The sequence below is a fragment of the Brienomyrus brachyistius genome, unplaced genomic scaffold (assembly GCF_023856365.1).
Source record: "Brienomyrus brachyistius isolate T26 unplaced genomic scaffold, BBRACH_0.4 scaffold82, whole genome shotgun sequence".
NCBI lineage: Eukaryota > Metazoa > Chordata > Actinopteri > Osteoglossiformes > Mormyridae > Brienomyrus > Brienomyrus brachyistius.
In genome coordinates, this window is record NW_026042357.1 from 382,338 (window position 1) to 406,796 (window position 24,459).

Genomic DNA, 24,459 nt, shown 5'->3' on the forward strand with positions numbered 1-24,459 from the left:
TAGAGACTGGCTTATTATGGAAATTCTTCTGTTGTTGCTATTAATAAAAAGTATCCGATATTTGAAGGTGTGAGGTCATGTAGAAAGTGGGTATTATATAAATCCAAAGTGGAGATAAAAGGAAAGACTGCTGACATTTAAATGTAAATTACAAAAAGATGTAAGCTGATGCAGCTCAATGAATTTGTGTTGCTGAAACAGAATACCTCTGTGTCAAAGCTTCTTAGTGGGGAAATATGTATTCCTCTGACTGCTGCGCTAAAGCAAAATGATGCACCCACCCCCCCTTCTAGGGGTTTGTGAGGAGGGTCCCGGCCGGTTAACTACCTGTGATTTCATCAGCCATCCTACACATTAATGTCGCTGCTATTGTGTTCTGAAACATCTGATATCTTCTCTTGCTCGCTGACAGATGATTCAGTAGAAATATTACATCTTAGCATCTCGTTAATGTCAAAGTGACCTTCCTCCAGCTTTTAGTCAACAGTTCGCTTTGTCTTATTTCCACAATATCGCCCTGATCTTAGACGTGGCTGTCTTATGGCATTGTGCTGTCGGACGTTGTGCGAATCTACGCCTAACCCCGTGCGCTGGGTATCTCTTCTCTTGGTACAGAGGGTATCGCCCTGCTTGCATCCACATGGGATCCAACACTTCAACATGTCGAAGAATGTCTCTGTTTCTTGGAGCCCCATTGGAATGTGATGTTCTTGTTGTGGAGCCGAAGCCCAGACAAATCCGACATTGCACAAATATTAGGACAGCAGGCCCACAAAGGCTCAAGACTGCCAGAGGTTATTTGAGCCCTGCCAGTCCCAGACTGCTGTGATCATATCTCATTAGGAGGCTGATCCTTTCATCTCCCGCAGCCTTAAGACGGCAGCATCACATTGTGGTAGTTTGACGTATTCATGTCTGCAGTATTGGTCCAGTTGCCTTTAGGCTTCTGGGAACTTTCTAGAACGTCACTGAGATGGACCTGACAGATCCTGTGGTCTCCTTCCCGTCATCCTTTCAACATTAAGTGAGAGGTTATGCAAACGCTGAGCTTTGTGCTGGTAAACTACCAAACGAGGCCGTAAAAGGCTCTCAGGTTTGGAATCCAACAGCAGGCTCCAACTGGAAAGACACACACGCACACACACACATAATATATTTATAAAGATAACAGAAACTAGTATATAACCATAATAGAGAATCTATCCAGAATCCATCACCCACAGGTTAACTAGAGGCTTAGAAATTCTCAGCTGTTATTTCTGGAACATTCTGAGCCTGTTGATGGTGGATAGACAGGGCAAGCCTCCACTTTGTCGATTCTATTCTGTACTCAGTGTCTGCCGTAGGGATGCTGGTTGTCATGATCTGGGGTGCTGGACGAACAGATGATAATCTTCTGCATCTGACTTGAGGCCAACGTATAAGCTAAATGATCCAGGCGTACTTAGAATACCACATAGTCTTGGACGGATGAGGGATTTCCACTCTACTCTTTTCGAGGCAATTGGTGTCTTCATACATGAAGTGATAGCACAGGTTTGGTTTGGCTGGGGGCTATGCGGGGTAACTAGCAGAGAGTAAAAATCCAGACCGAGTTTTTGTTTCAACCAACAGTTGAGTTCTCTGTGACTCTGATTCTGGTTGGTTGAAACAAAATCTTGGTCTGGATTTTTACTTTCTGAACCAGAAATGTCCACTTCTGGCAAGAAGTAGGGTCACCCGGTGATCTCCTGTTGAGCTGATATGTCACAGAGAATTAAATGGAACAGGGGTTTAGCAATATATATCTAAAAGTTAGATTAGTCTCACTATGAGGACACAGAGAGCGAAGGTACAAACATTTGTCAATAGTAGTAGCATTTTAGGAAGTGTAATCTTCCAATAATATGGTAGAACCTGCAATTTTGGCTAATGATGAGAGCTACTCTCCCGTTACTAACCAGTGAAGTAACTCATTTCTATCGCAGTTGCAGACCTTCATTACCAATACCTGTCATGTACATTGTGCCCCCCACTGCTACTTTCGCGAACTCTCTGGCTGAAAAGTTGAAAGGAAAAGAGGACACACATTTCTCATTTATCCAATGCGCTGCTTGCCTCAACTAACCGGAATGGCTATTGATTCCCCCAGAACAGAACCCCTCTCAATCTAGCGGCCAATTAATCCCGGGTCCTGAGCATCGGACTCCAAATGTCGTAAAATGGGATCCTGTACTCCTTCAGAAAAATGGATATCAGCCTGGGTTGCAAAATGAAGAAGGCGATGATTCATTATGTGTATGGGGACACTGGGAGATGCCCAGAACTTTGCAGGGTCCCCAAAATCTACCTTTGAGAACCTCCCCCCACTCGGTAAAAGGTACTTGGGGGACCATAGTCGGGGGGGGGGGGGGGGGGGGCAAGGTGATATTCTATCATGGGAGGCCAGAATTTCTAGGTACACCCCTGTTCATACTATTCAAAAAGATTGTATTAAAAAAAATGAGTGGCCTGCAACTTTGTGTCTCTCGACCTTAGAATATATGACTGGTTTTGGCAGTCGAGAACAAGAGGAGATTGCTGCAGATCAAGAGTGGTTCAGTCAATCTGTTGGGGACTTTGGTTGAATGGCTGTATGTCTGTTACTTATTCTGTCTTGTGTCAGTGATATGTCAGAGGTTTACTTCTTGTCTTCCCCTGGTGGTCCAGTGACATTGCCAATGAAGGAGATCAAGCCTCCTTGCGATGCAGTCGCTCCTGTTTGGCTGCTGCTAATTCAGTGAGGGCGGGTTGTAGGTGTTTTTGGCTGGTTAGTAAAATGCCTGTGACAGCTTCTGAGCTCCAAGCACCATGGTGGGAAGGTGGGGTAGAATCGATGTTCCCCGGCGCTCTCACCTGTTGCTGGCGTGTGGGGATACCAGGCGTGTTTTGAAGCACCTCCATCCTCCGGACTGAAGCTCATCCACATACGGCGAGCAGCGCACTGCGTCCATGCCGTGTGGCTTAATTACAACGACGCTGCCTTTGCGTAAGGGAGATGCTATCAGGCTGCGTATCCTGCGAGACCAAGCAAAATGAAGTCTTATTAAAACACCACCCATAGCATCCTCCATCAGCACCTGCGGCTGACTTACCGCCACGTTTCACAGGCCGGCTGACCCTCTCTGCCCATCACTGTCTCTGTCACTGGCTGTTGTGCCGTCTGGTGCCACCTTTGTGCATAGAGACCCGGCCTCTCTTTATCGCAAACCAAATAGTTATAGCGGAGTTTACCCCCGGAGCGATTGAACTGGAGTCAGCCTTGCTCTGAGCGTCGGGTTGGACTTTGGGGATGGCGCCTGCAATAATATTCCGAGCAGACACAGGCTGTCCGTAGGCAGCGCTGCACAAAGACACGGCTGGACCCCTGTAAAATTCCACTGAATTGGCCCCCGCCCTTCTCCAAACCAAAGCTACCATTATCCATGTTCCCCCACTCATGGGTGCCCCCTAGTGTCTGGGCCCTGAAAGTCTCACCCTTTATGGGTGGAGGGGGGATGATGTTTTATGTGAAGTTAATTAGAGGTGCAAGTTAAATGTCCTTCTCTCTCAGCTGTCTCTCTTTTAGTCGAAGGGGTCCGTTTAACATGCTTATGTTTGGATCTCTGGAATATTCCCCGGGAAAGCGTCTAACACCCCAGTCCTCCTGTTTCATAATGAAAATCCATATGATTGACTTGAGGCTGTACAGCTGCATTAAAGGTTTCCTCTGCAGATCTTTTGCTGGAGGTGGGTGTGGCAATGGACATTTCTTGGGGGGGGGGGGGTTTACAGCAGGACAAATGGGCCCTCAGTGAAGTACGCATCAGCACATCATGAATCACAGCTGCTCACTTTGATTAACTGGATGGTCTTAATGGCCTTGACTTGGCCCCAGCTCTGCCCCTCCTTTGCGCACGCCGATGCTCGCTCCGATGTGGGCTGCACGCTGAAGGCAGAGGTGAAATATGTAACGGCAAGGAGCTGAAGACCTTGGGAAATAATAAAGCAATGATGCGGTCTTCACACCGCTCATGAAACCGCGCTTCATCTATGGTGCCCTGCCTGCTGGCCCCCAGGGGGACCAGCCTTTATCGACCATGTTTGGCGACACATGTAATGCTGCGTTCCATTTGAACTGGGAAGGCCGTAATTCATACGCAGGAGCCCATCTTGTTATTCACCAATGGTACATTTCAACTCGATGAGTGACAGGGGAGGCGGCATTCCCGAGGGCCAATCAGCTTTCAGTTGGGGCCATTAGCCCTGCCCTTGAATACGCCCCCTCCTGACATGTTTACAGCTGACAGCCAGTGATGTAAGCTAGGAATTTAGGACCGCTTGCTCTTCACTTTGTGGTGCGGCGCATGACGAGGAGGGCTGTTCAGTTCTGATGTCATGTGTACAAAGCCATACCATTAGGAAAAACACCACAGACGCTCGGACCTGCACGCACACGCCTGTCACACCCCATCTATACCCCCCCAACATTAAAGGGGGGGGCAGCGGAGGGCTCCTCAACTGAGTGTGACTGACAGCTCCATTCTGCAGGCTGGCATTAATGCGACAGACCCCTCTCTGCCTCTAAAACCCATCTCCTGCCTCAATGTGCCTTTCCCCGTCAGTGATCGCGTCCGAGCACGCACACATGCAGACACACATGGGTGGGAACCACACAAACACTTTATGACACAAGCACACAGCGTTTCAGAGCATCTCAGTGGCGCCTCCTGGAGCTCTTTGGCAGAAGCGCAAGATTTTCTATCAGCAAAATTAAAATGCGTGACGTGTTTGGGTCACTTGGTTCCACCGCCGGTTCTGCTGGGCTTGTCTTTAAGCTGCGGTTGAACACAGGTGTTCCGACAGCAGTGCTTTGCGGTGCGTCTGTTGAACCTTGGTAATGACAGCTTGGGACGATCTGCATCTAAATGCCACCTGAATGAGAGCGTGGCACCATCTGTCATGTAAAAGGCCGTTTGGAAGTGAAGGGCTTCATGTTCCATGCAGGAGACAACAAAATCGCATATTATAAGTTTCTCAGCAAAATGAACCACGGAGAAACAATTTTGGGACATCTGCGGTGACCGAAAGTAGAATTTAACCTCACATTGAGTTTTGTGTTCGATCCTATTATAGATAGATATGATATGATGTGTTATCGTGATGTCATTTCCTGTCGCCCTCTCTCCATTTATGCCTAACTACAGTGGGGAAGCTAAGACTGACGGGAAGGTAACAGACTAAAGATGAACCAGTTAATAATAGCATGCATCCAACTGGGAGATATATCTAAGAGACACTCCGGTAGATGATGTTCCTGAGGGGTTATGGTTAGACGACCCCGAGGTCGCAGGAACTGAAGCTAGAGGCATGCTGACAGAATGCACTCATTTCATTTGGCTGCTCCCGGCAAAGAGCCTTTTAGCGCATAGATAGACAGTTAAAAAGCCTGCTTCCTATTTCCTGCAACTAACCTTGCTGTATTACAACTCCGCAGCTCTGCACAAATTACTCAAGCTGGCGTGGACGCCTGAAGTGTTTTGTGACATGTGCCCCCGTGGGCCGGTCCACTCGGAGCAAGCCTGCAATGAATGCCGGCCCAGTATGGCCCGTCGTGTGCTAAGATGAGCGGTCTAGGGGTCATCATGAAGCGCAGACGGTTTTAATGGCTGAAATGGTAGTGCTTTTAGAGTCACAGACGTTACACGCTATCTGCTATCCTATCCGTGCCACCGTCTGCTTTCATCCCATTTGCCACTGAGCCGACGTGAGCGTTGTGACAGACACCGGCTATGGCCCGCCCGATCTGGCTGGGCGCACCTCATGTTTCATTTTGACCCCTGCTGGAAATCTACTCCAATCGGAGTAGGGTGGCAACCTCGGGGGGCTCACGGGAAAGATGCCTTATACTCTCGCTCTACATGCGGCGTACGGACACACGGAGGTGTGTGGAGGAGGACAGGCTCCATCGGGATTGATGCTGCTCTCGGAGATGAAGTTTAATTTAACATGTTGCCTTTTCCATTGCCGAGCAGGACTGGAGAGTTTCTTCAAGATCAATATGTAGCCTTAATACAAACTGTTGCATTTATTTTGCTGATTCTTCCATCCAAAGCGACTTACTGTGAAAGCAGATTCCGACGCTCTGGAGCAATCGAGGGTTAAGGGCCCCACTTCTGAACCATGTTTTGCAACATTTTAGGTTTTGTTTATATAAATTTTAATATATGTAGAGGGGGGGTGCAGGTATATTTATTATGGAATTGCTGGTTTTTATTTTTATTGCTCTGATCTTTTTATTCATAGTAACTTTCTGTTTTTGCTGCAGACTCTGCCTTGTTTTACTGGGGTGCAAAATTTTGTACCTTTTGAGATGCACTAGGTGTAAATGTTGCTCCGGTGGGACCGAGCTGCTGTCTCGAATGCGACGGGGAGGCTGCAGCGTAGAGTAGCGGCACATGATGATGCATGTCCTTGGATTACGAATTTAACGTGTGTGTTCTTTCTTCACAGCCAGGTCCAGGATGGGGAGTGCCACCCGTGCATCCGGCCTTCTGGTCGTCATTCTGCTCCATGTGGCGGGTTGTGGTAAGTTCCCAGCCGGGCCCTGGTTGGCAGGGTGGTCAAGCAACGGGCACCAACATCCATTGCCAGGGAGCGGCTGCAAAGCGATCTCTGATCGAGCGGCTGATCACATCCACCTGAGTGGTGGCGTCTTCGCAAGGCTGGCCAGCTGCCCATCACCCAATGGTGGTTCCACATCTCAGGGTCACACGTGGTGACTTCTCGATCTTCTAACAGAACTTTATCAACGTGGCTCTTCTTTATGGATGGGCTTATTTAGTCGTTGTTTCCGGCATTGACTGTTTTGGAAACTCCCAAATTCTCTCTGGGTTGGAGTCTGTGATGTTGAATGCTAGATGGAAGGAAAGCCGGCTACCCCACTGACCCATGTACTCGGTCAGCTCATGGGAGTTTTACTTGAACAAAAATGTTTTGAAGGCAGAAAGAAAAATGATTGAATCAGAGAGATAACCAATCAGATTATCGAGGAGGTGGGTCCAAGCAACTAGAAGACGCAGGACCAACTAATCAGATGTTTTGGTCCCACCTCCTCCAGTTGCTTGGACCCACCTCCTCTACAATCTGATTGGTTATCTCTCTAACCCAATCATTTTTCATTCTGCCCTCCGAACATTTCTTGTCTCCCACAAGCTCATTGGTCATTCTCTTTGAGCTCCGGACACCTGGCGGAATCGCAGTAACACGCTGACTTTACCCCCCACTTGCCTGGAAAGACCCCTGCACACACCCCTAGACGAACGTCTAGCGATCAGCTGCGGGCTGTTTAGCAGGCCTGTCTGGCTAATAAGGCTTCCCTCGCCAGACTCGCTGACCCTCAGATGGCCTCGTCTGCTGGTGACGTGCTGAGGCGGGGGGAGGTGTACAGGGTGGTATCGGTGCCCGCCGGCAAGCTCCATCTGAACGTGACAGCGTGAGCCATCTGTTGCCAGACCCATCAGTGCCGAATTGTGCCCCCCTCCCCCCATTAAGCGGGAGGTCAGATCCCTGCAAGTCAGGGACATGAGTGTCTGTGGCGAGCGTGACAGATTGCTGGCAAGTATTTACGGATGTAGAGCTTTCTGGATGGAGAGACCTACCATGGACGCTCCCAGAAGAAAGATGCAGTGCCCCCTAGTGCACGCAGGGGCCAGGTGCAAGCAACCTTCCCAGAAGTCTTATTCAGATAGACACCCCCCTCCCCCCCACTGCTCCAGTGATTTCCCCATATCCTCCCGCGCCTCCCCCAGCCAGCACATCCAACACTTTCTCGGCAGAAGATGTGCGGGAATTAGCCCCGCCTCCCGGCTTCTGAGCGCGCTCTGTGCACAGTGAGGCACACGCAGTCAAATCCCCATCACCATTAATATTCATAGACCGGGGGTGGGCACATCTCGGGTGTGCCAAGGGAGTACAGGTAGAGGATTTCGTGCCTGAGCCTCACATCACGGGAGCATCGTTACGACCCCACCTCCCCGCCCCCCCGCACACACTGCCACTCTTTGTTTCCTGTCTCTCGTTTGATTCACGCTCCGTCAACTCGGGAGAAGAAAGCAATTAACTCCATAGAGCAGGTATGTGCCTCTCCCCCACCACACCATCGTGCCTGCCCCCACCAGCCTACGTTTCCGTACAGTCCATTGGGCAGCGTAAATCTTGGGGGGGGGGGGGGGGGGGGGTAGCTGGCACACAGTGTTTAGCGGCTGGGAAGGTTGTGTGCAAACCTACGCATTAGCACCCCTGAGAAGCAGCACACGGCTCAGTGACGGTTCTCGGATCCGGGCCGCCTCCTGGCTCAGCTGCCAGTTACACCATGGTTTCCCCAGCACACACAGTGCCTGGTTATTGTGTGTCTGTTGCTATGGTTATTAATAGCGTGATGGCAGTGGGGGGGGGCAGGGGCAGCCTCGGGATGGGGAGTTAGCATAACTCTCTCTCTGTGCTCTCTCACGTCTCGCTTTCGTGAAGCCGATGGGTCGCGACCCCTATATGCCTTGGCCGTGACCACACGCTCAATCACGTGGGAAGGGTGTTGCCCAGAACGAGCGCATTCGGAAGGAGTAGGGCCTCCAGAATCTTCTGATGGAGAAGACTGACGGAGAGGCGCGCCCGGGCGGGTGAGAGAGCGATGGTCGCGATCCACGATGCATCCGTGGTTAACCTGCGGATGCCTGCAGCTGCCATACTCACTCGAGTGCAGATCCCGCCCCGATGCGGAAAACAAAGAAATCACCCCTTTTGGTGACAGAGGGGCGGAGCCATCGATCAGGCACCTCTCCGTCTGGCAGGTAATTTAGGAAGAAGGAGCCCCCGTCAGTAATAAATCCATTAGAGGCGAGGAGGGGTGGTGCGGGGGGTGGGCGCCACATCACTGTGGGATTATTATGGCAGTAATTAATGACGCGCGTCTCTGCATCTGCCCTGCAAGTTTGCATGGCAGGCCAATTTGGGCCTGGATCAGCATGGGGGCCGATCCCAAAATGGGACTGGCCCCCACTTTCCCCTACCCCCCCCCCCCCTTCCTGTGGATGATCACAATTGCATCTTATTTTAAAAAATGAAAAAGATTTTTTTTTTTTTTTTTTTTTAACATTTTTCTCTTAACCAGGCAGATTTTCAAACAAAGGTTGGGGGGGGGTGGTCTCCGGGGAGCTGTGCTTGTAAAAACATTTCCATCTAAATGCAGATTCTCTATTCCTACAGTGATGGGGACACGCTGCTTAGATTCATTATTTAGCCATGTGGGAATAGCAAGCCCCCCGCCCCTCGATTTCTCCATTAGCTGCCATTCTTAAGGAAATATCTCCGATTAATCGTTTTTATTTTATGTCGCAGAGTAAATGGTTTCGGTTCAAAATGCGATAGACGTCAGGGCAGGGAGACTCAAGCCAGAGAATGAATGAGCACATATTTACACAAGGAAGAGGGAGACTCGACAGCACGCTGTGTAATTCACCGTACGCTTGCGATACCGCCGCGGGACCAGCAACAATGCAAAAGTAATAAAGATTATTGAAGTGCTGTTTGCCAAAGTCTGCCATCACGCTGGATGGAAATCAGCAGCGCGGATTCATTACCATACAGTCGAGCCCAAAAATCAGGGCTGCTCCTGCCGGGGGGGCAGCACACCAAATGCAGTGCAGCCTGGAGCCTCATTGCTCTCAGCGGTCGGGCATTATGGCTGGCACAGTGCCTATGTCTCCTGCTCGTCCCTGATGCTCCTGACCGCCCCCCCTCCGCCAGCACTGCACGTCTCGCCCACTTTCCACTTATTGGAGAGATCTGACCATGTCCTGCTGTGCTGAACCTTTTTCGTCAAAGGGTGTGGGGTGCGTTTGGTGGTTGTCTTTGTGTTCTTCTGTTCCCTGGGTTTCATTCATCAGGGTCCAGCACTCAGAGACCCTCTGCATCCGTGTATTCATTTACCTGTGTCTTTGATTAGAAGGTCGTCAGTTCAAATCCCATGTTCGCCAAAGTGATTTCACCACTGGGCACTTGTAATGCTCTTAACCTGCAGATACTCCTAGGACAAACTGATCCTACTTTTTCAAATATCTATTACTTTGGATAAAAGCATCTGATAAATGAATAAGTGTAATGAAAATTCAGTCACTTCAAAAATTTTCCTTAGTGGTGAGCCGTGATTTGTTTTCTATAAAAAAAAAGCATATTGCATGCCCCTTGGACGGAAACCATGCCTTCTATTGCAGACAAACAGATGCTTTTCTGTACAACTTTAGAAATGAGATTTCACTCAAGACTCAGTTGCACCTTCTTCACCCCCTATTCCATCACGAGTGAAACATGACCCCCGTTACACCGTGGTCAACTAAATTTCACAGTGCGTGCTGACTTCAACAGACAGTGGCAGTAAATAGGTTGTACACTATTGTTGTTGATGTACAAATGCTCATATTGAGACTCTGAATGAATCCTACATCCCTCTGTCAATAAAAAAGGCCCCATGAGTGGGACAATGGGAGTGACATATATTTCACCAATCGGCGGCATCGTTATTGGCTTAATCGTGGGCTTAAGCGTCACGTGCATGTTATTTTGTGATGTGTCTGCATCGGCGGGACTCACAGCACCTGGTCTGTACACATCCCTCTCGATAGCTTAAAGAAGGGGAAGGACGCTACACCACCTATACCGTGAAACGCTCCAGTCGGACATTAGTCATAGAGGCGCGATCTGCATTCTACTTTCGATTTCATGCGACGGACACGTTGGTACCTGAGCTGAGGGCTGTCACTACAGGATCTGAGTGGAGCGTGGATTTGAGTCACTCATGCGTTGGTGGTTTGAGTCAGCCATGATGAACTATTAAACTATTAAAGTAATAAAGGACTTTAAAGGACCATCTGCCAAACCGGCACCCTTACCACTGATAGAAAGTTAAGCCCCAACTCGTACTATGAATTTTCATAAAATGGCTGATTGCCTTTTAATTGTCTGTACTAACACTGGCAAAGCTCCTCACAGGAACTGGGCATATACGTTATTTTTGCATTTGGTCTGCTTTTAGTTCTTGCCAACTTTAGTTACTTTTAGCTGCTTTTGTATTTGGTTTACAGCACTGGCACATGCGCGACTCGCATCCACGGTCGACTCCGTAAATGCTTGCCAGATTCCGTAGTGACGAGGGCGCTCTCACTGCATGTAGCTGACGGTCGCGATGATGCGCGAGTTACGCTGTCGTGGACAGCTGATTGACCACCTTTCAGTGGGAGCAGGAAAAGGCGGGAAGCACGGTGTGACCAAGCCATGACATAGATTTAAAGCTCGAGAAAAGCTAGAGGGCCCGGCTCGCATTAGTAATGCGGAAGGAGGCGTTAGCAGCAGTATGCTTTTCAACCATTTCTCAGGGAGTGAGTCTTCTAGTACAACTGTAAGGGCATTTTCATGGTGAGAGAGTCTCCCAGTGGTCTGCACCCCCAGCCAAATGAATTGAAACAGGTAAGGGGGGGGCAGGTGTGTAAGAGAAAAATAAGGTGAGTATGATGAAAACGGATCAATAAATTCATTTTCGTGCTTCTAAGGGAGACTGTCAGCGCCTTCGATTTTCCCCTACATGCCGCGTCATTCATTTCGGCCCGAAATGAGATTTTATCCTTCCTCAGTATGGAAATAAAACATGATTTAAGTATACGTTTGCCTCTCCAGTTCCTCTCGAATGATATCTTTGATAAATCGCTGCGCTTTTATTAACAGATGCTTTTTGGGGATGAGCCACGCATCGGCTGACATGCTGACACAAGGTGTAAGCAATAGACTCTCATTTTCACTGGGGATGAGTTAGCGCCAACGGTCTGTGCAGGTGGGGGAGGCCGCGCAGCCTGCGCCGGGACCTGCGCCGGGACCTGCGCCGGGACCTGCGCCGGGACCTGCGCCGGGACCTGCGCATAACTCAGACTCAACAAAGGCATTTTAATGCATGGTTTACCTGGGTTGAAGCCCAGGGGCCTCCACTAAAAAGGGCTCTCAACTAACTTTGTTTAATAAAATTTTAGACCTAGAGTTATCATCTGGGACGTAATTTATACACCCAGGTGATCTGGATAATCCCTCCCGTAGAAAATAGTAGGGGGCCATCAGAGAATTCTCATAGCCCCATATCTCAGGATCTCTGGTGTACATTTCCACATGTAATTAGGAAAAACTAATAATAATGAAAACTAAATAACCTACGACTTGACCTTTCCACAGAAGGCGTCAATAATCAGTGTTAGTCCGCATTATTTTCATTGTCACGGGCCTAAACTCTTCTCATTAGCAACTCTGACACGACAATACCTGCCAAGCACAAACATACTTTCCAGTGTTTGGCTGAAAGGTCAACAGATTCCATACAATTAACACGAGCTAAGGTAGCATTTATCTGTTGTTACTGAAGATGGCTTATCGTGAAAAAAAAAAAGTCTGGAAATTAGGGGGAAAAAAATAAATAATGAGATTCTGTTAAACAAACAAAATGTTTAATTAAAATTACTGTGCCTGCCAGCTAAACAGTCAGCGTGGCAGAGACAAGTGTTTTGCTTGTTCAAAGCACGTACTGTATTAGCTAGGACACATTGTATACCATTTGATAAGTACTACCTGGTTATAACTCCCATTCATCGGTAAATCGGTAAATCAATCAGTATAACTATGTCGTTTTGCATGCAGCCACAAAGCATTTCGGGAACATTGCTGTTGGTGTACTTTACAAAGCAAAGCAATAATCTGCCTTTAAATTAAAGTCGGTCAAGTGAGTGAACCACGAAAAAGAGCATGTAGCCACATTCCATCAGAGCAATAATTAACACCAAGTTATTATAACCTGAAATTCATAATGTGCCCTGGGACTATCCAGAGAGTAAATGTCTGTGATGCCAGGTACAGATAAGTTAAGGCACATCCAATAATTAATGATCGTTTTATGGGCAGCGTTAACTTATAAAATGTAAAATGTAATGGGAAATGCTGCCCCATATAACACGGATATCTACCAGTGCTGTCGAAATCGAGATAACAACCCAAAAATGCAAACAGGTACTGGATGTACAGATAAAACGAGCTGAACTTCATTTACCAATAGCAGGCATTTACCTCCAGCTATAGGCCATTACGTTTATAGCGATTTATAGTGTTGATTTAGAGTCGATCCCTTCTGGTCCGTCGTTTCTCATGTAGCTGGAAATGTCTCAGCCAGCAGCACTGCCTCCGCCAGCATCTGTGACGCGCTGCATCTCCATGGCTGCATTTCAGTTTGTTAAATTAGCTGTCTGTGTGTGACAACTACGCTAGCTGCCTTATTGTACTGCACAGGGGCAAATAGGGACATTTGTTACCTCTGAGAAGCTGCAAGCCCAGCCTCAACGAAACACTTTTTGCAATAACGCCTTTTGGCAAGCGAGCAAGCTATCATGGATGGCTTTTAGTCAATGGCAATAAGCTATTTATACGCATTTCTTGAATGTATTTGATCTTGCACTGTGGGATACACGATTAGTACAACTGATTTAACAGAATCTGTAAATCTTTACAGAATTATTTAAAGGTAAATAGAAATCCGTGGTTGTCCACATGTAACTTTTTCGTTAGATAACAGAAAACACTTCAGAGTTGTTATCCAATAAAAGTGTTATGACCGAGTTTTGGTACTTAATGGGGTCCACTGGGAACTACACTGAAATCTTTTAATCCGGGAGAACACCTGTAAATGTTGTGTTCTGTGGTGGCTTATCTCACCGCTGCCATCTCTTTGGGCTCTACAGGCAAAAGCTGGGCAGACCCCCTTGTGAATATGCGCAAGGTGACGCATCAGGTGATCCACGAGAAGCTGGCCGGCACCACCTTCCTTCCGTGTGTGTTTACTCTGCGCCCTAGCCCCTCCCATGAGCCGCCCCGCATCAAATGGACCAAACTCTGGGGGCAGGGAGGCCCAGATGGGATGCGGAGGGAGCAGTCAGTGCTGGTGGCCAAGGACAACATCATCAAGGTGAAGAAGGCTTTTCAGGGCCGCGTCACCCTGCCTGGATACCCAGATAACCGCTACAATGCCACTTTGGCCCTGACTGGTCTACGGTCTAGTGACTCGGGCATGTACCGCTGTGAAGTGGTAGTTGGAATTAATGACGAACAGGACACAGTGCCCCTAGTGGTCTCAGGTGAGTTCTGCACCCATTGTAACACATCAAAGCTTACAAAATCTGGATGTTTTTATTGTGCATGGTTTGGACGATTATTGTTTAAATAATGAATGCATTTTGTTTCTCCATCCATTGCTCCATCTTACAACCACCCTGGACAGGGTTACGAGGGGCATCACAGGGGTACACCCTGGACACAGGATGTCACTTAGGGCTACTCTAGTAGTTCCAGAGTTTTTCTTTCCTCTCAGACTTTGGTCACCATTACTCATGCTTTTGGTCAAGCTATGTACTGCTTGCAGAGGTGGAAATACAACTGACCAGTTGAACATACAGAGTTACATCCACAGAGTGTACAACTGGTTGGTTGAAATAAAATCTTAGTCTGTAGTCATAAGGGAAATGACGAGTTCACTTAGGAGAACTTTGGCTCTGCCCAGCCACGATCATCTTAATGTAACACTGAATTCTTTTGTGTTTTTGGACAAATTGACAGTATGCCCCCCAGACGTCACCTTCAGCCTTTAGAAATTCCTTCAAAATGAAGGACAAAATTGGTGACACAAAATGAGTTTGATTTCTTTTGTTCGGTTGCTCTTATTGTTTGTAGTACTTCTAGGTCAAAATTTCTTTGCTTCCAGTTACAGAAATGCCCTGAACTAGATGCTGCATGGGTGAATCCCATGTCCTTACATGTTGTATGCTGTGTGGTGATCTGTTTCAGATTCTTCAGCAAATATTAAGGATAGTCACGTTTAAAATGATCGGCACTGTTTAACGTGACAGGGCACTTTATAATCAGCACACCAACATATACTAACACTATCACCAATTTGAGTTTTGAGGCATCTGGTGTGACCAGTGGACTAGTCCCTAGTTCAAGAACATTTCCTGCTGTTCTTGTTAAGACCACTGCTCAAGATCTTCCTAGCAGAGTTGGGTAGTTCTGGTCCAGAGAGTAAAAGTCCAAATCAAGATTTTGTTTCAACCAAGCAGTTGAGTGCAGTTGTGACTTTATGCTCAACTGACCGGCTGAAACAAAATCCTGGTCTGGACGTTTACTCTCTGGACCTGAATTACCCACCTCTGCTCCCCAGCATAGCTTATCAATTAACATGTGTAAAAGAAACCTTTCTTTTGGAGAAACAAATCCATTACTGTGTGGTCTGCTAGCGATCTCAAGGGTCTAGCCTTAATTGCAAGTCAGGGTGTGTTTGTGGACAGTGCACGTTCCAAAGTCCAAAAAGTTAATTAACTAGCATCAATATTGTTAAATAAGATCAATAGCATATTACTTAACTGGGTCCTGCTATAGTTGTGCTTTCCCTTTCTTTTCAAAGGTCTTATATCTTATTTTGTCAGCAATTTTAGCTCACATTGGGTGGTCAATCGTCTGTGTCATTCCCACCATTGATTTCCACCCAAGAGTCCCCTTTAAAGTACCATTGTCTAGAGTAGCTGCACTATACGCCTGTGTCAATAAGTGTGTAAATACCGGCGAGCAGGCATTTCTAAGGTAGTGCTCTGAAGTAGTAAAAGATGTATGTATCCACCGTTACACCAAACGGCACCTTTCTCGACATAATATCACTGTTCCTTGAAAGTTTTAGGCTCCAAATGTGTTGCTTAGATGTTTTGGCAATGGAACAAATTTGTAAATGTGTATCCCTGCAGTGGCAGATTAGAGGTGTGTCCCCATGTATCAGTCAGGCTCTAGTTTTATACTTCGGGCATTAGTTGGTTTTATTTGGGTATAAACCCAAATCTTTTGAGGAAGATTAAATGCTGCTATTTCTGGAAGGAAGCCAGAGTGAACGAGTGAACCCTGCTTGTGAAAATCCGAAATGGAAACTATTTCAAGGATTATCATTTGGCTTTCTTCTATCACAGAGAAAAGAGCATATTCCGATGTTTATTCCCGACCTGGAACTCTGCTGGCAAAACTGACCCCCAGCTGAATGGATTTTCTTCCTATTTTACTTCATAACATCCAGATTGTACTTTTTTTCCCACCCTGACCTCTAGCCCACTGTATTTCCTTAAAGAGGAAATACTGGCCTTCAGAGAGGGATAGTGTTGGCGTTTCCGGGCTGGTGGTAGTATTTAGAGAAACGCAGAAAATCATTTCTCCACAGTCTGGATTTCACAGTAGAGATATTGCGTCTGCAGTTCTGCGGCGGTTCTTATTTACTTTGATTCCCCCTGCTATTGTTTTTCTCATCTTCTAAGCAACACTGGGATCATACCTTTATTCCTGATATTACCACTCAGATGTTAGCAGATTTCTGGATACGATTCCTCCTTGAAAAAAGCCCCATTCAGGGAATATAAGTGTAGTTTAAGTGGCAAATTGGACGTATGGGCATTCGGTATGCTCGCAGCAGTGATGCAGATGTCGATGTAACTGTGCTGTTACCCGTGTCACTGCCCATGTTGGTTCAGCATCACTCTGTCATTTGTAGGTGTTGTGTTTCACTACCGCGCAGCCCACGACCGCTACGCCCTGTCCTTTACGGAGGCCAAGCGCGTTTGTCTAGAAAATTCCGCAGTCATCGCCACGCCCGCTCAGCTGCAAGCCACCTTCGACGACGGCTACGACAACTGTGACGCGGGCTGGCTGTCCGATCAAACCGTCAGGTGAGCATCAAACATACACCAAACATAACTCTAAGGGGCACTGTGCTCTCATACACACACGCTGCATTCAAATTCACTCAGGTCTATGATGTTCAGACCCCATACTCAGTTTAGGCTTCATTTCAAGCCACAGGGAATTCAACACGACAACTGCGCCCACTGATTCACCCTAACTGGAAATCAGAAATCCCTAGCCAACATTTTTTCTGAGTGACCATCAACGGACCTAATATTTCCTCGCATGTCCAATTTTTTAGCACTAGTAACTGCTATACCTGGAATGAATCCGTATCGATATAACGCTGCAGTGTACAACGATCTTGGGCAAGGATAAGCCTGCTCGGAAGATTTAATACTTCATCCCTTCTCCAAATGGCTTCGATTCAATCACAATACTTAGCTGCTTAGCAGATGCTTTTACCCAAATTACCTCCCGTTTATATTCACAGAAGACATCAAGTGCATCCTTTAAAGGTTCACCTGCTCCTTTTCAGTCACAAGATTGGTTTCCTCACCATTCCATGAACTACTGCCCCCAGTTAGGCTATTTCTAATCTTATAACACATGTGGTTCCACATGGGTGGGGGGAGGGGAGGGCAAAAACCTCCATTTCACTTTACCCTTTGTAGATTTAGCCTAGATCTGCAAGATCACTCGACGAAAAAGGCGATCAGTTCTAGAGATGATGTGAGACTCCTTGACACTTGTGTGGTCTTATAACTTAAAGAGCCTTTAGCTGTTCAATCTTAAGCTAACTCTACGGCGTGCATGCAGTGATACAGTGTGCGCTTTCTTTTCCACATTCTAAGATCGGAGAAATGTCCTCACTCTTCTGGTTTCTTTCTGCAGGTATCCAATTCAGTCACCAAGGCCAGGTTGCTATGGGGACAGAGAGGATTCACCTGGTGTGAGGAATTACGGTAGCAGGGCCCCAGACGATCTGTTTGATGTCTACTGCTACGCCGAGGAACTGAAGGGTACCTTTTCTCGTAAAGGATTTAGCTGCGTACGACACCCGAGTCTTTAGGGCGGCTGAAGAGCAGCGGTTTCATGTTCACTCACTAGCACAAGCAGCGGTAAACTGCATACCCCAGATCTCAATTTCTGTCTCAAGTAGGTCAGTACTGTTTAAAGCTCAGTACCACGTAGTCGTGCTGGAGGTGAGTCCACACGTGTATTTAAGTGAACATTTGGAAAAACGGGGTCATTTCCAACAAACATCATATGTTGACAAGGCCACCCAAGCTGTCCACCATTTACCTGTAACATCTGGAATGTTCTGTGAGGTTTTAAAGCTGCTATGGAGGAGGTGCGATATTCCCCGATTTTCCTAAAATGCCTTTTCCTTGCCTGGTTCTCATTTTAGCACAGTAAAGAAGGATAGGTTCCTGCAAGATTCTTCTTTTTCCACCTCCTGTGTTCTCTAGCGGACACATAATGAATTCACCTTACCCCCCCCCCCCCCCCCCAGGCGAGGTTTTCCATGCCACCGTGCCAGAGAAGCTGAGCCTGGCCAAGGCCTCCATACACTGCCACTCCCTGGGCGGTCAGCTGGCCACCGCGGGGCAGCTTTACCTGGCCTGGCAGTCGGGCCTGGACCGCTGCGACCCCGGCTGGCTGGCAGACGGCAGCGTGCGCTACCCCATCAACCAGCCCCGCCGGAACTGCGGGGGGGACGAGCCGGGGGTGCGCACCGTCTACCTGAACCCCAACCGCACCGGCTTCCCGGACACGATGACCCCCTTCGACGCTTACTGCTACAGAGGTGCCGCCCCACGCCGGCCGCCTGTGATTAAGTGCTTGAGTCGGCCGTCTGACACGTTCAGATTCTGGCTTCTGTGACATTCTATTCCCTCCAGCTTTCTGTTTTTGCCTCCAATCCATCTTCCCTCCTGCCCAGAATTCTTATTTTTATTCTGAATTCAGAGCATTCTTGTCACCTTTAATGCTTGCTATTTTCTTGGAATATTATTTTTGTCTAAAGAGCAACATAAATTCTTATCATACCATTTTCCATATAATACACTAAATGGCCAAAAGTAGGTGGACACCCCTGTCAATTAGAGGAATTGCCTAGTTAAGCCACACCCATTTCTGACACAGGTGCATAATTAAGCTCACAGTCACGCAATCTCCTGCAACAAACATTAGCAGCAGAGTGGGTGGTTGTACCAAAGAGGTTAGTGACTTTCCACTCGGCACCATCATAGGATGGGTCTTCCCAACTAGTCATTTAATGACATTCCTGTCCTGCTAGAGCTTCTCTGGTCACCTGCAGGTGACGTGGTTGTGAAGGTTAAAGTGTCTGGGAGCAAATTTAGTTGTGCAGTGGTGAGGCACACTATCTCACAGAAAGGAACCTTTTCACTGAGCATCACTACCCAGCCTGAATGGCAGGAGATGTCCCAGCATGCAATGGGAAGCCTTCCCAGAAAAGTAGAGGCTATTACAACACCAAGGGCTGACCTGCTTCATCATGTTATTTCCCTTGGTTTTGGAATGAGATGTTGGATATGCTGATGTCCAGCATACTTAGGGCCATACTGTGCATGTGTCTATAAAGTTTCAGCTATAGGAAGAGTGTGTGTGTATGTGTGCGTGTGAATATATACATAAACATGTGCATACAAACACAAGTACATTAGTAATCATCTTTCTATCACTATCTGAACTGCAGAGACAGCAGCAGGAAATCCATCAGGACAAGCTGTGGGGCTTCTTCACTCCAGGACACCTTCTGTGAATGACTCCACGGGAGCCGGGCAGAGCTTCCTGAGCTCTCAGCTAAGCGTGGCCTCAAACCAGTCCAGGCCCGAGCCTTCCACCTGGACTGGCTTGGTGGACCTGGACAAAGAAGGGACGGACTCCATTATGGGCAACGAGTCTGAGATTTCAGAGGAACACGTGGTGATCCATCTCAGGTCGGAGCAGTCTCCCCTCGACTGGGCCGAGCAGCTGGGTGCAGAGGTACAGGCTCCCCAGGAGGTACTGGCTCCAAAAATCACGACAGTCCTGCTACCTTCAGCACTGGAGAGCCTGGACACCCACGGAGGCTCTGCCAGGGAGGAGGAAGTAGATGAAGATCCTGATGTGCGTTCAGATTCATCAATCCCACCGATCTTCTCTACTCCCACCCCTACAGTCAAGACCCAGACCAGCAGCACTCTGATTTCGAATATCATGGGCTCCTTCATAAGGCCCTGGAGGTATCTGACGGGGTCTTCTGAGTCAGAATCATTATCCACACAGGCAACCCCGAGCACAGAGAGCCTATTGGAGAACCAGGAACTGACAGAGTCGGGAAGGGGAACTCCACCAGGAGTGAAGGATGAATATAGCAAAAGTAGCCACAAAAATGCTATATTGGAGAGTTTCGGGGAACAGGAATCACGCAGAGTCTCAGAAGGCTACGCAGCGGACTTAGATGAGGAACTCTCTCAGTGGGAGAGGGAAATCACCTCTGAGCCAAAGCACGGTGATGCAGCTACAAAGACGAGTTGGATGAATCTGACTGGAATCCCTACTGAGACTCCGGAAGCGCTCGAGACAATCTCCTCAGGTGGTAAATACCATTGGGTGGTCTTGCTTATTTCATCATTGCATGTATGATTATATTACATTTTTCTATGCAATACTTTTCAGCTACGCTATGAATTCAAAGAGCATGTTCCACAAAATGCTACTTTGCCGAAGGTCACTTGGTTCAGTCCTACTTCCCAGGTTGGCATCAAGAAAGAAATAGATAAGTGAAACCTGTGTACCGCTTTGACATTTGCCTCAAATGAGGACAGCAATATTAGTCATCAGTTCAGTTTTCTATGCTGCAGCGAAATTCAATTTGACATTGAGTGTAGGTGCTCCTAAAGTCACGTATGAAAATACGCAGTCGGGAAGGGGAATAGCTCACTGGGAATATGACTTAATTTTGTCTCAATCAGCAATTTGGGACTCTTGAAAACGACTGTGGAGAGTGGTAGAAGGCTAGCGGAGAGAGGTTTAGTGGAGTTTATTAAATCAGGGAAGTGGACGGCGCCGAGTATGGTGTCAACAACAGTGATGTCTGGGGCCAGAGGTGAGAGGGAAAGGGATTGTGGGTAGAAAATATTTAGCCTGAATCTTAGCTCCAGGGATCAGCAAAATGCTAGGGTGAAGGTGGGGGTAGCGGGGGTCACAGTGCAGGGGACGGCCGTCATTCCTGTTAGGTGGCTTAAAATTAGAATCGATACCTGAGACATCTTTGTTAATGTCCCTGTCACCCCTGACTGGGATAATCGGTGAAAGGGGGGGGGGTGGAGGGATGGGTGGATGGGTGGAGGGATGGATGGTCAGTATGGAGGAGCAAAGTGAAGAGGTAAAAAATGACACAATAACTGGACCACTCAGGAGCAAAACCAATAAAGCATGAGGACAGCAGGCAGGTGTGAAAAATTGTTAAGATTGTAATTCAGCGACTGGACAGACTTCTCTATCCCCTGGGCATCATTAATACAGACATAAACCCCATGCCAAATTCAGCCATGGGCATTAATGTTTAATACTAGGTGAAAGTCTAGCTTTGGTTGGTATACATTATTCAGCGCTGCCTGCAATTAATGCAGCACTTACCGTGGGCTCCGGTGCTGAGTCTTACCCAATTATAGCCTCCTTGAAATGTTGTTTCCAGTTATTCCGAACGCCAAAGCGTCCGTAGACGGAAATAGTGGAGGCCAAGATAGGAAAAGCGCTGCTTTGTGACTCAGCCATTTGCATGTTTGTCTCTTACAAACTTCAGTCCGTCATCCATCTTCTACTTGCTTTGACTGGTCTGGGTTGCAGTGGGCTTGGAGTCCATTCCAGATAGCACAGGGCACAAGCCTGGGGTGCTCCGGTGTGTGTTGCAGGGGTGCTGGGGGGTGTCTCTTTTCTTGCAAAAAGAGGTGGGATTCAAACCCCCCCCCCAAATCCTGGTGATATGAGGCCAAGAATGCTTCCCGCTGAGTCACCGTGCCAACGGGAATCAGTTGTCAGGAAAAACAAGTTACTGTATGCGGTATGAATTTTCCAGTCTTCGTCAATCAGTTTCCAACTGCGAGGAGACGGTGGAGGCCCCATTATTCGATGTCACCGCGGGAATCGCTTGCCGGACACGAGTGGTGAAACTGGGCCAGCCTGAGCGCTCAGGCATCACAGGAGTATCCTTCGCGGTCAAAATGGACCCTTCCAACTGTATGTGGGGCTCCTTAACGGCACGCTCCAAGCTCACATCCCGCATGGAGCCCCGCTAATAAAAATATCGTTTATGCGCACAATTTGTTCTTCCGGTCCATGAGGTACCTGTCTTCCAGTCTCGCGGGCTCCAGACCTCAAGTCTGTTGATGCAGCAGTAAAATAAATGCCTGGGAAAAGCCCATATCCTGCATCTAATGGTTGTCTAGCGATGTTCTTTCCTCAAGTATGGACACTGTCACGTGCCATTGACATCCCTTTGCTGAGCTATGGATTCGCATGCTTGCACTGAGTAGTAATACGTTTATTATGCATATTGCATTACAATAGTTGATGAGAGTAAATAATTTAACAAAGGTTTAATATTTAATGTCCGGGTGTGTATGCGTGTATGTGCCCCTTTAACAGCTGTTTATACTGCGTGCCATGCAGTGGCATGCCCCAGGTTTTGGGATTGCCGTATATCCTAGTGCTGTCTCCAACTCCGGTGCCCGCTGTGCTTAAAACGCTCATGCGCTCAAGGGCCATTTTATTTGGCCTCCTTGAAACAGGAACCAGAGAGAAAGAGGGCGAAGTATGAAAGGAAGTGTTTAATTGTGGCTGATTGGTCTCTGCTTTGTGTGGGGCCTGGTGGGAGGGGGGTGGGGGCAAGTTTACAGACACCACTGTAGCTCAATTATTTACCCAGGTTTAACAGGAATTACAGAAAATTATTGCGCCGAATGTGATTTAGTATAAGCATGCAAATAAATTATGAGCTTTCCAAAGAGCTAACAGATCCAATTATCATTATTTATCTTTATTTCCTTGTGTTTGACAGAAGATTTAGCCACTAAAGCTACAAGTAAACGGTATGCCCATATTGAAGTGAGGAAGATACTGATGCAGATTCTATAAACTTCAACAAAAAACTTTCTATTAATTGTGCTTGCACGTGTGCCATTACTAATTTAATAGTTTATCAAAGCCATCCTTTGCACTCACTAAGTTAATAAAATTGTCTTGTCCTTGCAGGAGTAATTGTATCAGAGCATGCAGAGGTCACGAATATGACTGAATCATCTGGCTTCTCTGGTCCTGGGAGTGTACCAGTGTCGACCACTTCGCCAGGCAGCTATGACGCACCGATACTTGACTCCACAACGGGATGCGCACAATGTTCTCAGGAAGGCCTTGTGGCAACCTCACTAACAACACAGAGCGAGGAGTACGTGGCAATGACTCCAGCCATGGGCAGCATTCCTCAGACCAATGCCCCAGTAGACTCCACAGTGGATATGTCAACAGAGCTGTCCAGACTAATGGAAAACTTATCTGAACCTCATGACCAGGATAATGCTGCAGAGGAACTCCCTAAATCTTTGGAGGCCAGGGCTGAAGCTGTTGAACTCTTGGTTTTACCCTCCTCTAAAGACATCCCAGATAATTTCTCTGGAGAGGGGAAAGATCAAGAAGAAGAGGTTGCCTACCTGCTTCCCAAAGAGCCTTTTCCAAATGATGCATCACCTCAACCAGCCTCAGAAAGCTTCACCTCAGAAGTCGAGCATGAGGCTGAAGGAAGTGGGATGGGCCACGAGATCATCATTGGATCAAGCTCTGACAGTCACATTGTCTCTGAAATCCCCTCAAATCATTCTCCTTCTTTACCGCCCACTTCTGCACCAACTGGCAGCCAGACAATTAACCAGTACACCACCATCAGGCAGTGGGAGATGGAAGATCAGCCAACCACATCACCTCACGTTAGCACTAACTCCACTAACCCACAGCAACACGTAATTGAAGAGGTTGCCACAGAGATAAGAGAAGAGATTCTTTTTACTAGTCTGCCTTCTAGCAACCCAGAAAGCACCACTTCCAGCAGAGACAGTATGAATGAATATGAAAAGCCCGTGGACATGTCAACAACATCGGATGCGTGGTTAACCACAGAGGTTCCTGTCACAGGGCTTCTCTCCACCAACAGGATACCAACAGAAAATTTACTGACAAATGAATCAAAAGATGGTGTGACTGAAGTTCCTTCAGAGAATGATACCGAGTCAATTACAGATCTCAATAGCTCCTACTCATTGGTAGCAACGGAGAAGGTAACCTTTGGTACTAAAGACCTCCAGCATTATGTCTCAGAGGTGCTTTTAGGTTTTGAGAAGTCCGATTCTGGCACTACCTCAGAGGAACCAACCATATTGACACCAAGTCTCAGGGAAATTGCCCACAATGCAGAGTCTCAATCCACAGAGTCGTTGGCTGTCATGATGCAGACCGGGGCGACTCCAGCCCCAGAGATCAGTTTGCCTACTGACAGAACTCACCTTCTGACTGTCAGAGTTCAGTTCCCCAGCAACACAGGAGTTGAGGACTGGCCCAGTTCTGAACTCAGCTTGGATAACGAAACTAAGACCTCCGCAGGTAGGCTTCACA

The 24,459-nt window shown here is 47.6% G+C and overlaps 1 protein-coding gene across 1 annotated transcript in view; it reads left to right on the plus strand.

Moving 5' to 3' along the window:
* Positions 1 to 24,459, plus strand: part of LOC125726981 (neurocan core protein-like) — a 75,474-nt gene that overhangs the window by 14,449 nt on the left and 36,566 nt on the right. The window contains exons 2-9 of the mRNA XM_049003534.1: positions 6,515 to 6,585; positions 13,818 to 14,210; positions 16,655 to 16,829; positions 17,680 to 17,807; positions 18,302 to 18,595; positions 19,508 to 20,305; positions 21,889 to 22,035; positions 23,146 to 24,447. Of these exons, the coding sequence (XP_048859491.1) occupies positions 6,522 to 6,585; positions 13,818 to 14,210; positions 16,655 to 16,829; positions 17,680 to 17,807; positions 18,302 to 18,595; positions 19,508 to 20,305; positions 21,889 to 22,035; positions 23,146 to 24,447 (3,301 nt within the window). The 5' untranslated portion in view covers positions 6,515 to 6,521. The remainder of the gene's footprint in view (positions 1 to 6,514; positions 6,586 to 13,817; positions 14,211 to 16,654; positions 16,830 to 17,679; positions 17,808 to 18,301; positions 18,596 to 19,507; positions 20,306 to 21,888; positions 22,036 to 23,145; positions 24,448 to 24,459) is intronic.